An 11,848-nucleotide genomic window follows, 5' to 3' on the forward strand; every position below is an offset into this window, starting at 1 on the left:
CATGGTAAAATAAAACTATTGTCTGTTATGCTACCACTATGCAAACCATCCACCTTGGTGTCTAATTGGTCATTCACAATGAAAGTCGTGGTGCTAGAGGCATCATTTCTGGTCCATTCTAGTCATCTCCAATTATCATATTAGTGTTTGTGTGCATGTGTGGGTGTGGGTGTTCTGTCTTTTTTATGTCACCCCCTGAGTCAGATTGTGTCTGTCAAGGAGTCATATGATTGAAGAGAAAGATAGAGGGGATCATGACTTGAAAAGAGTATGGATGCATTTGGTCTCCTAACTGCTGGAAAGACATGATACGAGCTAGGAAACTCTAGATGTTATTACAGAGGGACCCGTCCTAACTAAAATCCCATCTCCCTTGGTTACTGTCATAAGGTTACTCTCTGAGAAGCACCGCATGGCTGATGAGAAGCAGCGCCTACGTGAGCAAATCACTGAGAGCGAGCAGCTTTCAAATTCTCTTCGCTTTGAGCTTGGTGTATACGAGCAGCTGCATGGCAGAGGTAAGCTTTTCTGTCTGATTCTGACTCTCTAGAATTGTCCTGTCCTCTGCACATTCAGAATAAATATGGTAGTACATGACAGTTGCATTTTGATGTTCATGGAGTTGAAGATAGATTTCTGCCTAATAGTAGCTATTATCGGTTTCTTTGGACCAAGCAAACTGAAGTGAGTAGATGTCGTTACATTTGGAGAGTCATTCTGGGCAGAGTTAGTTCTACATTGTGCCTGAAACTTTCACAAATTTTGTGAGGAGCCAGGGTTAGTGAAAGTAAAATGCACACAAAAGATTTTGTCTATACAATGCATTTAGTGACAGTTGCAATTTGCAAATTTCATTCTGCCAAAAAAGCCAGTGGCTCAAATTCACAAAGTCTCATGTCGTTTATGTTTCTGGTTATTCAGTATCAAACATGATACTCTGAAATGTCTTTGATTCTATCCCCACAGATGCTGGAAGGACATCCACTGGTTCCCAGGGGAGAACTGGAAGGCATCCCAGCAAGACGTCCCCCTCCACCACCCACCTCCACGTCATCGACAGGACGACGGGCATGGACCTGTCCGAGCTCCTGCAAGAGCTGCGCCACCTGCGAATCCAGCTGGAGCACAGCATCCAGACCAACAACGCCCTCAGGATCAGACTGGAAGAGGCCCTGCGGGACCGGAGCTTCTCCCCGTCATCAAAGGGGGCGACCTCACCTTCCCCCTCGCCGCCCCAGCCGCAAACAACACGGTCAGAGGAGATCCGAATCCACACCACCACCACCACAAGCTCTAAACATCGGTCCAGCAACGAGCATCAACGGAGCAGCAGTAGCAGAAAGTTATTCACTGGTAATAGTAGACTTGCTAAGGGGGTAAACGCTGCATTTTTTAGTACAAATATCCTACTTGGCACAGATGTTCCCTAGGGCAATTGAAAAATTTTCATTTAAAGAGACACTCTGTATCTATGCAAATAAGCAGTAATTTGCATAATTTATGCATAAATACATATAAAAATTATTTAAATATATACGTGCAACCAACAGAAATACCTAATTTGGTAGAAGTATTCTTTGGAGTAAGTGAAAACAAATCCTGCAAAAATTGATTTCATACCTATGTAAAATTTGCATAATTATGCAAGTTATTGTGCAAAAATCTGCATTTTTGAAGAATTTCCAATCTATTAAGCACTGGATCTTGTAGTACAAAGTTTGAACCTGGGATGGATGTTCCTTGGGTCAAAAGCAAATGATTCATCTAAAGAGACAAACTGTCTCTTTGCAAACAACCTGTTATTTGCATAATATGCGTATCAATACCTACACATAGATAATCAGAACATACAAAAAGCAATAATGTGACAATGTCTAAAATCGTTTGAGCTTAATATCCAAAAAGCAAATAGAATAAGACAATATTCTCACAACAACACTTTTCACTTGCTTAAATTGTTTCCATATCATTTAATTAACTTAGGCATTTTATGCATAAATTACGCAAATAAGTATACAAGACGTGAAATTTCGAAACATATTGATCTTTGAAATAATTTCTGCTATCAATTTTCCCTCATTGCATAAATGCTTCGCAGGATGGGAAAAATAGCAATTGACAGTGACACTCTTTAAATATGATTATGCAAATATAACATTAGGGCCTACATATTAACAGATGCAAATCGGAACGATATTGCTTACAAAATGATTGTTTTCCCTTGCAAACAGTACACAACTGAGGTCATGGTTAGAAAATCATTACAAAAAACACTTCCATAGTGAAAGTGTGAGTTCTGATTTTCATTTTATTTTGTAGGCAACCAAGCGAATAACAGGCTTTTTACATCAATCTGATTATAAACTTGTGCAAATTATGTGAATGCAAGGGTATCTGCACACATTAAGAACTTACAAGCTTGAGTTAGAAACAAAGTCTGTTTCTGAAAAAAAAAAATCCCTCAGTATACTTTGAGCTGCTATGGCATAGAAACTATGCTCGGAAATTTATACACAATAACATTTTGATAAGGCAATAATTTATGCAAAAATTGTCATGTGAACAATATAGGAGATGTTATACTTTAAGTCAAATAATCTAAGTCTCTGACTTAAAATCAGTCAATTTCAACAAAAAATCAAAGCAAAAATAATATGTTTATAGCCATAAAATAGTATATCAGATGGCCTTTACAATTACTAGGATGTGATTTGTCAACAGATCGTCACATGCTACTGTTTACGAGGATCGTAAATGTCATATTCTCCCTGGTTGTGTTTGTTTTCCCTTGGGATAATGTAACTCCCTGGCGGTCCAAAGACTGTTATATTCCACCACATACCAGCTAATACCTGTATAGATAATCATGACCTATATGATCTTGAAGCTTTTTCAAAAAAAAAAAAATAATAATGTTAACTGGTTTTGTGTAAAGATGTCAGAGGTTAAGATTAAATATAATAATATACACAGGTAAAAATGTAAAAGGTAAGGATGTCAGATGTTATACATGTGTGCATCAAAATTAACTTTCATGCGACCCATACATTAAATGCAATGACTGTGATGACTATACCATGTCACTGAATTCCATGTCCTTTGCTACTTATCAAGAGGAAACAAAAACACTTGAGAGGGGAGGGCTCAACAAGGGTATCACTGTCAGGTAGAACATGCACAAATATGTACTAAGTTTCATGATACCTTGATTCACATTCAAGATATGGAAGAAAAAGTGAAATATAGCATTTTCATCAGAGCTTTGACCTTTTGGCAGGAAATTTCCCAGAGAATCTCCATTAGGTAATACATGTATATATTAAGTTCCAAGAAAAATCGTATAAGCAATGCAAAAATATGAGGGAAATAGAGAAATTTTGAGGGCCCAATTTACCTTGATCTTTTACCCCTGACCTTTGACAATGACCCATAAATTCCCTAGACAATCCCTGCCAGTACCAAGTTCCATGAAGACACCTTTAAACATTTGCGAGATACAGAGAAAAGAAAGTAACATTTTAACATTTTCACCGACCTTTGACCTTTGACCACTTGACCTGAAACCCCCTGGAGAATCTTATTTTGGTAGTACATGTATGCAGTCACTAAGTTTCAGAAAAATACCTTCAGGCATGGCATAGATATGGGGGAAATCATGAAATTTTAGTATTGACCTTGAACTTTTTGACCTTTGACCTCTTGCCGATTTTACTTAATTAATTGCCCCATCATACGTCATCCTTGGACCAAGTTTGGTGAAATTTGCTTAATCCAGTCTTGAGTCTTCGCGTAAACTGATACAATTTCTTAAGTCGACCTTGACCGTTGACTTCTGGTACATTCGGGTATTAATATGCACAATATGCTAATTAGATGGTATTTGCATAGAGAAACAGTGTTTTGATATAACAAACCATTTCCTTTTGACTAAAGGATAGGCATCCTACTTTGGTAGATTTTATCATAAAATGCAGTTCTTAGACTGTAAGAAAAACTTTGAAAATAATGTTTTACTTTATTTTCTTTAGTAATTATGTAAATTAGCTGGTAATGATTGTATAATCTTTGAAGGTCTTTTCTCATTTTGTTTCATAGAGTGTTTCCAATGGGTTATATCTATCTAGGATGAGATTTAAGGAGGGTTTCATTGTTTACAAATCAATTTGCATAATAATTCGCTTAATTATGCAAATTTTATGTTTATTTACATAGGTATGAAATCAATTTTTGCAGGAATAGTTTCCACATACTCTATAGAACACTTCTACCAAATTAGGTATTTCTGCTGGATGCACATATATTTCTTAATAATCTTTATATGTATTTTTGTATAAATTATGCAAATTAAGGCTTATTTGCATAGATACAGATTGTCTCTTTAGATGAAAAAATTCCAATTGTACTGAGGAACATGTGTGCCAAATAGGACATTTGTACTATAAAATGCAGCGTTCACCCCTATTTTCGCTCTTAGCAAGCCTACTATAAGTCGGAATGTTATTCTAGCCATTAACTCTCTTATGTTACGTTGTGCAGGACTGATTCTTCATGTGCTCTCCTTAAAGCTTCTGGGGGTAGAGCTTCGGTTGCTCCATGTCAGTGGAACTCTCTACCAATCCCACTTCGGAATTGTACTGATATTAATACATTCAAATCTGAACTAAAGACCTTTCTTTTTACAGCAATTTTGTGAATAATGTGTGACATATTGTTGAAGCTGGGTGCCTTAAGATGTGCAGATAAATTCCCTTCTTCTAATTCCTTTGTTAGATACATAATATAATTTTACTACCATGTTATTTCAGCTTCTACCTCATTCTAAGCTGAAGGTATCAGAATGCTGTGCACTATACATCTTGTCTTGACATCTTCTCTTGCAAAATCTCACTTGACTTTGCTGTACCACAAATGACATCTTGACCTGGTTCCATGTTTGTGTTTCAGATATGAGGACTGATAAGGAGACCACAGAGAATGGATGTGTGTCAGAATTTGCTGCAGATGGTAAGGAAAGTGACATAATGAAGCAAACAAAAATAGAAATGAGAAAGGAATTATCAAATTCTATGCATAACATCGCACTGATTGTAACAACAGCAATTCTATAATGACATCACTCCTGCTCTTAATGTGTCTTTGAGAGCCTCATAATAAAAAAAAACAAGATTAGATACTCTCATAGAACCCATATGTGTTTACGAAGCCTAATAAGTTTTTTCATCAGGTATCAGACAAGTTAACATAAATTTTTGGTCTCTCGCTCTCTGAAATGGTATAAAGGAAAATGGCTTGTGTACAGTTTAATCCAAAGCTTAGGCTGAGTGCTAAATTAAATTGCTCTCTCTCTCTTGCTTTATCATTTGGTCAGACATCCAAGGATTCGAGCTGCTGTCCGATCAGACCAGTGGTCGGTCAAAGAGGAAGTCCTCGCCCCGCGGGGACGCCCCGGACGGAGGGTCAAAGAAGGAAACCTACGCTGTGTCCATGCTGTCCACCTATGAAGCCATCAAGTCTGGGGTGAAGGAAGCTGCCCTGGTTGGGGGAGCCATTGAGATGCAGCTCAGACAGAAACTCTCACTTCTGGCTCAGGTAGGGCTATCCAGACAATTTATGCAATTTCACATCATGTAATGCATAAATCGATGGTGTCATGTGCAGATATGTGGAGTTCATTGTGGTCCTTTAGAAGACAAACCAATACTTGAAAAAACTTAAAACACAATACACTGAAAAAGGATGATTACATATGAGGCTCACATATTCCAGTAATATAGCAATGCCATTGCTACTGTGTCATCATCCTTGTTCATTGTGATTTGTTATGAAATGTGAAAACATTCTTATTCCTCATCCTAATGACTAAACTTTGAAATGTTGTACCCAGTGTCACCAATTTATAGATGTTCAAATGCAAAAGTCTAAAAATCATGTGAAGGTCTCCTTTAGCTCTCTTTGATATTAGCTCAAGCTAAGGTATATGATGTGGAGGAGAGAAGACTTGTGAAAGGCAGAGATAGACCATTGACTATTAGACAGGATTATGTAGGTTGCAGGTTTAGATTGAAGCTCTTGCTTTAGATTCATCGTACAGAAACAAACCTATAGTGTGTTGTGACAAGACCTGTAGATAATACATCCAAAGAAGTAACTACAATCAAAACATGATGTTCAAGTTATATTAAGTTAGTTTCCTCACTCTTCAGATGAGTGGCAACTCCTCAAGTATTTAAGAAGGTAAAAAGATTGAAGCTAAGAATAGTGACACTTCTCATCACCAAGTTGGAATGAAATTTGGAGTGTTTTGCATGCGTTTCTCTCATATTGATTGCTGTACAAGCTGCAATTGCCCATGAAATATGATGGCTGATATGAAGAGATCACTCCTATCTGTAATCCGTTACTGCATTGAATTTGAAGCTGATTATATAATTGTGCTTTCCCAGTGTATAAATATGCTCATCGGTATTCTGATTTTGCATTACTGAGCAAACTTCTTCCTCCTCGTGCCCTCAGTTTGGTGAAGAGAGCAGTCCCCACTCGAGGGGGGATGTGGATGACGTCAACAACAATGCCCTGTCCAACCTCTCCCGTGACATCCACCACCTAGTGAAGCTCCTAGACACCAGCCGTCGCCACCTGGTCAACTTCTGGACGACTGACCACCTGGTGCAGCAGCACTCTCAGAGCGACGAAGTCAAGGTACGACAATGTTTTGGAATCGCCGCCAGGCCTTCCTGAAAGTCTGTAACAGAGCTGCCAACTCTCCTTGAGTCTAGAATTAATGTTTGCCTATTGTGACGCAAGTAGCACACAAGTAGCTCCCTTTTTTTAGTTGACTATTTACTGTGCTACTGTCATACTTGGTACTGGGAAGATAATCCTCCTACTGATCTTTATGATAACTTTCCTGATGAGAGCAAGACTTGGCTATACCATGTGTAGGGAGACTACTGTCATCAAAAGCAAATTGTTTTTTTGACAAATGAAGTTTTAGGAAATTTCTGTGGATTCGAAACCCATTGTGGGGGAAATAATGTCACCGTTACTGACTGATCTGAACTACATGAATGTAAATTTTGCACACTGGTGCTTGACAGGTTAGAGCAAGAGAAGTACATGAACCATGTGTGTTTTGTGTAACTTTTAATCTTCTGTGCAGTGGGGTTGACCAAGACTCTTCCCCCTGTGTGACTCAACAAATCCCATATCTGTTCTATAAAATATCTGTTTGAAAATGAGTGAGTATTTATAGTGATGTACTCACAGTCACAGATATGGGAGAGCATGAGATGCTATTCTCTACCAATGGTCCCTGTGTAATTTGTCATCCGTTGTGGCGTTGTGTCCCTTACAGGAGCTGAGGAAGCGGCTGGGTGCCCAGGAGAGGCTGATGAAAGAAGCCAGGGACAGACTGGCTGCTACCAACAGGGACAAGGCTAACATGGAGGAGGCAATCATCAGGCAGTGTGAGTGAGCCCTCTATTGACAGCTGTGGTTCATTTGACAGCAATCTCTTTGCAAAGGATTCATGATTGTGTTGCCTTTGAGCTGGATATAAGGGATGTGATATCCAATATTGGCATATAACATATAGTGATAAAGGCAATTGCCAATGACCCTCTTGTTACTACAGTCAGATGCCAAAGATTTTGTTTGCTCATTTGAAATGTTTATTATCAGCTATCCAAAATGAAATAAAGATTACACTGTCCTGGAATTATGGTATCCAAGGTGTAGGGACATGTTCCTTTTTATTGTTTACTAGATTTCATTTTTGATTTCAGCTTACAATGGTGACAGTTGCTTCATCCATGATACCATTTAAGATGATGATTTTAAAATGGAATCAAGAATCTTTGGCAGTCAGAGTTTACTTCAATTTGTGTTTGATACCAATAGGATGTTTTGTACAATAAATCACACTCATATAGACAGAAGCAAAATTTCATCCAAACCAATCTAAAGCATTGGCCTCATTGTGTGGAGAAATTATACCCCTTAAGATGCCCATGGAAGGTTTATGGCTACATGCCAGAGTTGGAATGGTCCTGAATATGTTAACCAGTGTGCTTCAACTATTTACCCTTACATCAACCTCTTTATAGTTCACCAGAGACCATCAGTCTTGTAAATATGACAAAGTATACGCGTTTTCATGCAAGTAGAAATGTTGTCTTTGTTATTTTCATGCTATTATTTGCAAAACATGGTATCAGCAAATGGTTAATGCGTACTTGGTATAATGTGTGTAAGTTTTTACAATGTTCAATGTGAAGTAACCGTAGTTTTGGCTCTGTTCTGATTTCTCTTTTTAACAGTGTGCAAGACTCATGATGTTATCTCCAAGGCAAAAGGAAACCTACAAACAGTGGACGGATGAGCATTTTGTGATTTGAAAATTACCATTACTTGATTTGGAAGCCTTAGTCCCACATGTGGAGAAAAACATTGACCCTGAACACTGATGTCTCATGGAACAAAATCTAATCTGTGCAATCTTCAGAGTGGTTCACATGTTGCGTTGGAGGAATTTGTGAATTTATCGCAGAATTTGACTGACTGAAGGATGAACAGTGAATTAGTTTTATGATAAAACTGCATCTTGCAGCGAGCTTGAGTGAGTAGTGGCCTAGAGGCAATATGCGCAGTTCTCAGAACAATGATGATGTTGCCTTTGTTGATCAAAGTGCAATAAAGTTTCTATCTTTCCATGTGAGGTTGATTACGCTTACTCTCTGTGAACAAGGAAATCCATAGCATAGATGATACAGTTTGTTTGGCAGTGGACTTTATCAAGGTTCATTTTATTAGACCAATTAGGTGTGATTATCATGTTTATTGCTGAGATGGTGGGAGGTATTGCAGTTCATAGTTTATGTTGTTCATTTGGTTTATGTTTCACAGTTCAATGATCCATCTGTGTTTGTATTAGTTGCTGATGTGTCTGATTTTATTTATTTTCTTTTTTAACCTCTGAAAGCTCAGACTTACATTGATTATTAGACATATAACTTTGAAAGACAAGTGGGCGTGGGCATTCCATTTGTTGGATAACCAATCTGTGGGTCAACCACTCCGTGAAAAACAAAATATGCAACCTTTGGATTATCTACAGAACAATTTGACGCGGTCTTCTTTATGTGTGAATCCTGTTTGTGTTGCCACATGAGAACAAAAGTTTATTGGTTTGAATGTAGGATTTGTTTGTTTTTTATAGCTTTAAAGTGGTTTATGACCTATAGACCTTCAAGGTAGTAAATGTTATGAGTGTATGTTTGCTTTGTGAATAGTGCTAGTGTGTCAAAGTATTCATGTTGCATGCTGCTGGGTTTATTCGGTACTTGGTCCCAACAAAGAGGGCGCACTCTGACTTAATCTTTTTTTTAGCCCCAATGCCGTGTTCTTGCAGGCCAAGAAGAGACACAGAGAGGAATGTCTCATCAAACGTCTGGCATCCATCGAGTTGCCCTTTTGTATGCTTACAGAGTCTTTGTCATAGCATTTATATCTGTGTTGTAGTGCATTGATAGGACTTTTGAGTTTACCCTGTCATAGCTGTGCCCACCAATTGCTGGTGAATATTTCATATCTTTTTTTTCTTTTTCCTGTAATGTCTGCATTCTTGCCCGTGTGTTCACAATTTTGCATAGCTTTTGTATCTATTATCCCCTCATTTAAGTTTTTGTTTGTTTCTCTAGAGAGAGATTTGCCACTTTACATTTGCCATTATAGTGTGCTTAGGATTATTGCAATCAAATATGTAAAATGAGAGGAATAAAAAAAGCAATTCATTGACATCACTCTTTCTCCCGACACTTCGTGGCTTGCTGACAGCATTGGTGAAGCTCAGTGGCCAAGCACAGACACTTGTAGTACATTCACTATATCTCTTTCTGATGTTACATAATTATGTTCAGGACGACATTACTCAAGATGGATGAAATGATAAAGGTAGTAAGGTAGTGCAAATTGCAATCGGGTTCACCAATAGGAATACATGGCATACAGTATTAACAGTGATTTCTCCTTTTAAGGATCTTAGTATTGTAATTTAGAAGAGATGCAATAAGGTGTATATTTCTGTACAGGTTTTAAACTGTGACATAGAGTGTAGAGTGGTGAAATGGAAAGTATTTGAAGGTCTTTTTCAGGTTTTTCCTTCTTTCTTTTTTTCTTCTTGTTGATTAAACTCTGTGTCAAGGGTCATTTGGTCAGGTGCCATGCCATGAGGAAAAAGAAAGAAGTGCTTTCAGAAGTCTATTTCAGTGGTGCAATTTTTTTTTTACACTCTCTGTTTTTGAACAAAGTTTGAACAAATTTCTTCTTCTTTTTTTTTTTAAGCCACAAAGACACCAAGATGCAAAAATGAGTATTGTGATTGTGCGTAATTTCTGCGTTAGCTGTGCTTGTAATCATTCCAGGATCAGTCTTCTGCTTCACTATGTGAAATGCCAAACTTGTGCAAATTCTCACTTTCTAAAACCTGCGTCTTTTGTGAGTAAGGTGTAAATGTACAGTCATCACCAGAACTGTCCCTGGCCGAAATACCTGCACCCTCCATACCCTTCACTGTGTTGTAATATAGTCTTAGTAGTAAATGTTCAACTGTAGTGCCAAAGTAACGTGAACCTGAAATAGGTTTTTAGCTACCATTGTATATATATCTGATATTTTTAGGATGTCATCTGGTGAATTTTGTATCGTTGAGGTGGACTCTGTATCCGTGTACTTTGTATCTTTGATCTGGGCAGATATCAAGTCTGCACACAATCAGTCTATTGCGGCATAAATTGCAAAAACATACACAGAAATGAATTGTATGTGATGTTATTTTGTGGGCTTATTGTAAACTTCTTCATTTTTTTTTTTTGTCATGGAGCTGATGAGTTAAAGGACAAGTTTGCCTTCATATACATGTGGATTAAGTGAATGCAGCAAAATTATTAGAACACATGAGTGAAAGTTTGGGGAAAATCAGACAATCCGTTCAAAAGTTATGAATTTTTAAATTATCTGTGCAGTCACTGCTGGATGAGAAGACTACTACAGTGTATGATGTCACATGTGTACAATGATATAAGGAAAACATCAAGAGAATTTCACAAAATTTAATTTGTTTGAAAAAGTGCACATTTCCTCAACCCGTCACTGATGTATGTTACGGGCAATATTATTCCCCCTGCCTTCTGACAGAGGTAAGTCAGGCGTTCGTTTATTATGCGAGAAAAGTGAAAATATGTTAAATTTTCTTTATGTTTTCTTTATATCGTTGTACACATGTGACATCACACGCTGTAGTAGTCTTCTCATCCAGCGGTGACTGAGCAGAAACTTCAAAAATTCATAACTTTTGAACAGGTTGTCCAATTTTCCTCAAACTCTCACTGATGTGTTCTACTGATATTCCTGCATTCACTCAATCGACATGTCTATGAAGGTGGACTTGTCCATGAAGAGAAAGAGAGAAATAAAGAAAGCAGGGAGTGAGAGAGAAGAGATGAATATATTATGTAAATACATAGAGAAAGCATGGAAAAGGAGAGAGTAAGAATAATACTTACGAGTATTGAGTATGTATTTGTATGATGTGGGTTGTGTGGACTACAGTCAATAGCACCAGAGAGCACCAAAGTTTTTATATTCAAAAGTAAATTTTTTTTTCAATTCCACATTTAAAATTTGCTCCATTACCACCAGTAAAAATAATGATAAAAAACAACCTCATAACAGGTATAGTCATAAACTTCAGATACAGTGCACTCCTGTTATAACAAAATTCCGGTTACAACGAAATAAAAATTCAAGCCGCAACATTACTGACCTTTTGTTCTTTATTGTTTATTTGGTT

At 37.5% G+C, this 11,848-nt stretch overlaps 1 protein-coding gene across 1 annotated transcript in view; it reads left to right on the top strand.

Moving 5' to 3' along the window:
* LOC140241246 (uncharacterized) overlaps nt 1-10,811 on the top strand; it is a 92,345-nt gene extending 81,534 nt beyond the window's left edge. The window contains exons 39-45 of the mRNA XM_072320998.1: nt 391-518; nt 967-1,353; nt 4,945-5,004; nt 5,369-5,589; nt 6,514-6,699; nt 7,355-7,466; nt 8,319-10,811. Coding sequence (XP_072177099.1) covers nt 391-518; nt 967-1,353; nt 4,945-5,004; nt 5,369-5,589; nt 6,514-6,699; nt 7,355-7,466; nt 8,319-8,380 — 1,156 coding nt within the window. The 3' untranslated portion in view covers nt 8,381-10,811. The remainder of the gene's footprint in view (nt 1-390; nt 519-966; nt 1,354-4,944; nt 5,005-5,368; nt 5,590-6,513; nt 6,700-7,354; nt 7,467-8,318) is intronic.
* Nucleotides 10,812-11,848: the final 1,037 nt, after the last annotated feature.

Source organism: Diadema setosum, chromosome 17 (assembly GCF_964275005.1).
Source record: "Diadema setosum chromosome 17, eeDiaSeto1, whole genome shotgun sequence".
NCBI lineage: Eukaryota > Metazoa > Echinodermata > Echinoidea > Diadematoida > Diadematidae > Diadema > Diadema setosum.